Raw genomic sequence first — 4,458 nt, forward strand, 5'->3', positions numbered from 1 at the left:
GAACCATGGACCCGACTCCCGTGGTGCCCCTTGTCCTGATGTCGAGCTTCCTCTGGATGCTGGTCCTGGGCTTCATCATCGCCTTCATCCTGGCTTTCTCTGTTGGTGCCAATGATGTGGCCAACTCCTTTGGCACCGCGGTGGGCTCTGGGGTGGTTACCCTCCGACAAGCCTGCATCTTGGCCAGCATCTTTGAGACAGTGGGCTCTGTCCTCCTGGGAGCCAAAGTCAGCGAGACCATCCGGAAGGGATTGATTGACGTGAAGATGTACAGCTCCACGCAGCAGCTGCTGATGGCGGGTTCGATCAGTGCCATGTTTGGTGAGTAATTTGGGGGGCTCAAAATGGTGGGGGCAGCATGCCCAAAGGTGCCCTGTTGATGTCTGTCTTACCAGGCTTCTCTTTCTCTAGGATCTGCTGTGTGGCAGCTAGTGGCTTCCTTCTTGAAGCTCCCCATTTCTGGTACCCACTGCATCGTTGGGGCAACCATTGGCTTTTCGCTGGTGGCCAAAGGGCAAGAAGGTGTCAAGTGGTCCGAGCTGCTAAAGATCGGTAAGTCTGGCTCGCGTGACCAGCCCTGTGCCTGGTCTCCACGTGTGCCCTGGGATTCCCCTTCCAGCAGTGGAATGCTGATCACACCTCTTCTCTCCTAGTGTTGTCCTGGTTCATCTCACCCCTCCTTTCGGGCATCATGTCTGCTATCCTGTTCTTCCTTGTCCGGAGGTTCATCCTCCGTAAGGTAAGGGCTGTCCACCCCATTTTCTGACAACTTGGGGATCCCAGCTGCTCCTCTGTCTACTTGTTGGGCCAGCCAGTTGGCTTGTGTGCACCACAGCTTCTCCGGGCACATCCGTCCTTGTGTGGACACTTGGGCCTTCCCTTTAGGAGGAGCTAAAGGAATGGAAAAATGAGACCTCCAAAAAATGGAGTCTGGGAGGTGAGGAGGCTTCCCTCAACCCCCTCCAAAACATCTGGGCCAGGGGTGTTCTGCCTGGCTCAGCAGAAAGGGCTGCCACTTCCAAGTGGTGAAGTAGCCTGGAATTGATGAGAGCAGGGCTTCTCCTCCAGCTTTTCCTGACTTCTGCAGCGAGGCTGGCTCTCTTCTGTGTCAGGTTACGAGTGAAGGCACTGACCAACAGCAATGGTTTTTCTAAGCCTGGACGGCCAGGATTGACTCTGGTGCTGTGGAAACTGCACTTCCCTCCTGTCTGGGGTAAACTACAGGGTGCTCAAGCTGGCTTCAGGGACATGCTCCTGCTGTTGGAGGTGTCTGAAAGCCCAGGAGGAGGGATTGGGCTCCCAAAGGTGCTTGAAATGGAGGGGGACAGCTTTAGATCTCATCTGTGAGGTGACGATGACCCTGGAACCCAGAGCAGGGATATCCAGCCAGCTGTACAGAGGAACTCCAACATTTTCTGCATATTTGAGGCTAACTTCAATTATTTTAGGTCTTATTGCTCATTCTGAGAGATGTTAAGATCTTATCGCTGCTGTTTCTAACTACCAGCCCTTTAAAACAACCCAGCGTCACCGCTGTCGGAGTAACCTTGCGTAACTGGCCTTTCAAAGCTGGGCTGGCCCTGTCACGCTTCATTCCAGCACTGAATAGTCCGGTTGCTCCCTCCTGCCCGGCATTTGGTAATGCTCAGTGTGTTTGTACTGAGGCTAGAACCAGATTGCTGGGTGGCAGTGGAGATTAAGTGCTCCTGCTGCTCGGTGAGGGCTGTGCTCTGCAGGTATGTGGTCGGATAAGCTGCTTTGTGAGTAACGGGCTGCTTTAGCTCATCCAAGTTGGCTGGAAAGAGGTGAAAGCTTTGACAAGTGGTTTTGTCAGAGAAGTGTGTGGAGAGTTGAGAGAAAACATATGTGCAGCTGGAGGCTGTGGGAGCCTCGAGAGAGGTTTCAGGGCCAGGCAGCCCTGGCTGCAGGTGTAGGGGAGATGCCTCAGCCTTGGGAGTGACAGGACACTCTGCTGGCCCTGCCCTGGCTCCCTGGGGAGCCTTGAGGGACCCACAGTGTTCTGCCACCCTCTCTGCCCCCACCAGACCACCATGTGGGAGGCCTGACGGTGGCAGCTGTTCAGATGCCCCCGTGGGTTAGTCTCCAGAGGCTGCCAGGAGCTCTGGCTTCTGGCAGATCTGGCGGGAGCATGGTCCTGGAGGCACTGCTGGTGGTTGACTGAAGGCACAGACCCCCTTCTGGGAAGGAGCTGTTAGCTGCTCTGTGGCTGCTGTGCAGTCCCTGGGGTCAGGCTTTCCACAGTGCTGGTCCTTGTGTTGCAGGCAGATCCTGTTCCCAATGGCTTGCGAGCGCTGCCCGTCTTCTATGCCTGTACCGTGGGGATCAACCTCTTCTCCATCATGTACACAGGCGCACCGTGTAAGTAGGCGTCAGAATACTTGCACCTTGACTTTTAAGTTCTTTACGAAACCTCCATTAAATGCACGATTTACCCCTTTTTTGCTTTACAGGGCTGAAATCTCCTAGAAGGCGGCTGGCCTGTGCCAGTTACAGAAGGCTGCAGGCTAGTGTGCACTGAGTTCTGGGCTAGGTAGTTGCCCAGCCAAAGAGACCTGCTCAAACTAAACCCCTCCTTAGACTCCACAGGACTGGCAGATAACATGACTTCCCCTTTCCTTCTCTTTCCTGTGCTAAAACTCAGGTACCTGGCTGCTGCTGAAGATTCCTCGGGCTGCCGGTAGCAAGGCTAGGAGCAGGGATGGAGGCTGTGCCTCCTGATTCGCCTTGTCCCAAAGGTCCCTGGCGAGAAGAGCTGGCACCTGTACTGAGGAGTTTGTTCTTTGGTTTGGGAAGCCAAATTGAAGTGCTTGTTTGGCTGCTGTGTTAGGGGACAGGTAGTGGGCACGACTAGGAGAGGGCTTGCTAGGGGAAGGTGGCTTTGCCCGCGGAACTGGAGGCTCCGTAACCTCTGTCTGCCAGGATGACTTGGCGTGAGCTGTTTTTGGTCTGAGTGTGGGTTTCCTGTTGTGGAGGAGTCTCTGGAGGTGGATGAGGGCAGTGGGTGCTGGCTCTGCAGGGCTTTCTCTGTAAACAGCGCCTGGAAAAATTTTTGGAGGGCTGTGGCTTCCCCTTGCCTTGGCTCTCCAGCACAGGGGCGCAGGCAGGGGTGCTGTGGCGCTGCTGGGGGCAGTGGGCTGCAAAGCAGCAGTGGTGCTGCTCCAAGAACGCTATCACTTGGCACGGATTCATGTTTATCTGGAGTCCTCAGCTGCAGGAGGCTGGCTGAGCCGTGTTGCTCGTGTGCAGGGTCTGTAGCCGTTGACAAGCCAGGTTTGGCGTAAGCAGCTAGCCAAATGCGTGGGTAAGGTAGCCGTGGTGGCGTTGAGGAGCTGTGAGTTACTGCCCGAAGCGGGACGCACAGGAGGCGAGCGGTTGCGAGCACTGATAGCCCGAGCTGGCTGCAGCAGGCTGTGTAATGCAAAACCTCCAAGAGTCGGGCTGCGTGTGCGAATGCTTGTAACTAGGTCACTTAACACCTTGGATGCCTTAAAACTGGAGCTTAAGTTCCTAGGGAATCGTGGAGCAGGAGGACTGTCCCCCCCAGGAGCTGGAGGAGTTAACGGAGACCCAGTGCTCTCCGGTGGGAGAAGCCCGGGTCCTGGCTGCCCTCTCCCTGGCCGGGGAAGCGGTGCTGTTGCTGCAGCAGCCGTGCTTTTTTTTTTCCTTTGACATTGCAGCAGATGAGGAGAGGAGGGCTGTGAGGAGCCTCCTGGTCTTGCTCTGGACAAATGCTGGTCCCTGGTGGGGGCTGCGGGAGGGAGGGGAAAGTGTCTGCACGAGGGTCAGATCAGCTTTTGATGGGGGAGACTGTAACTGGGGAGCGGGGGGGTTCTGTGCGGGTGAAGCTCCCAGTTTTGTGTGGTCAGCCGTGGCTCTCCGGCAGCATTTCTCCCCAGCAGGTGAACTAGCTCAGGGATGTTTCGGGTAATGGAGCTCCCACGCCGGGAAGAGCCAAGTCGTGTGTCGAGGAGGCGTTTGCCCAGAGGTTTTCAAAGATCCATTATTTTATTTCCTAGTGCTGGGCTTTGACAAACTTCCTCTGTGGGGTATCCTGCTAATTTCGGCGGGGAGTGCTGTTGTCTGTGCTCTCGTTGTCTGGTTCTTTGTGTGTCCGAGAATGAAGAAGAAAATCCAACGTAAGTAACTCCTCTCTTTGCCGTCCTTTGGGGAAGGGCACGCTCGGGCTAACCTCCTTCTTTTCCCTGAGGGAGATGCCATTAGCTGTGTGGCTCGTGTTAGCAGGGGTCCTCGGCTGCTGTTACCGCTTCAGCGGCTCTGCAGACCCCGAGTCACTGGGGCACACGGGCAGGGCACTGTGCTCCCGACCCGCAGCGGCACCGAAAAGCTACTCCCGGGAGGCTGCGATGCCCCTGAAGGAGGTGGTTGTGCTGCCCAGCGCTGTGGGGCAGCTGATGGCCGTACAGGGTGACGCCCCCT

At 56.3% G+C, this 4,458-nt stretch overlaps 1 protein-coding gene across 1 annotated transcript; it reads left to right on the plus strand.

Moving 5' to 3' along the window:
* Nucleotides 1-5: 5 nt before the first annotated feature.
* LOC104515774 (sodium-dependent phosphate transporter 1-like) lies at nucleotides 6-4,165 on the plus strand. The gene is made up of 5 exons (XM_010159873.1): nucleotides 6-321; nucleotides 412-552; nucleotides 654-739; nucleotides 2,283-2,379; nucleotides 4,038-4,165. The coding sequence occupies exons 1-5, from the start codon at nucleotides 6-8 to the stop codon at nucleotides 4,163-4,165; spliced, it is 768 nt and encodes a 255-aa protein (XP_010158175.1).
* The last annotated feature ends 293 nt before the right edge of the window (nucleotides 4,166-4,458 follow it).

The sequence above is a fragment of the Eurypyga helias genome, unplaced genomic scaffold (assembly GCF_000690775.1).
Source record: "Eurypyga helias isolate BGI_N326 unplaced genomic scaffold, ASM69077v1 scaffold40579, whole genome shotgun sequence".
NCBI classification, from domain to species: domain Eukaryota; kingdom Metazoa; phylum Chordata; class Aves; order Eurypygiformes; family Eurypygidae; genus Eurypyga; species Eurypyga helias.

Coding starts and splice junctions, on each gene's coding strand:
- LOC104515774 (XM_010159873.1), top strand. CDS start 6: ATGGACCCGACTCCCGTGGTGCCCCTTGTCCTGATGTCGAGCTTCCTC. Junction 553..653: donor GTCCGAGCTGCTAAAGATCG/GTAAGTCTGGCT, acceptor CTTCTCTCCTAG/TGTTGTCCTGGTTCATCTCA. Junction 2,380..4,037: donor CATGTACACAGGCGCACCGT/GTAAGTAGGCGT, acceptor TTTATTTCCTAG/TGCTGGGCTTTGACAAACTT.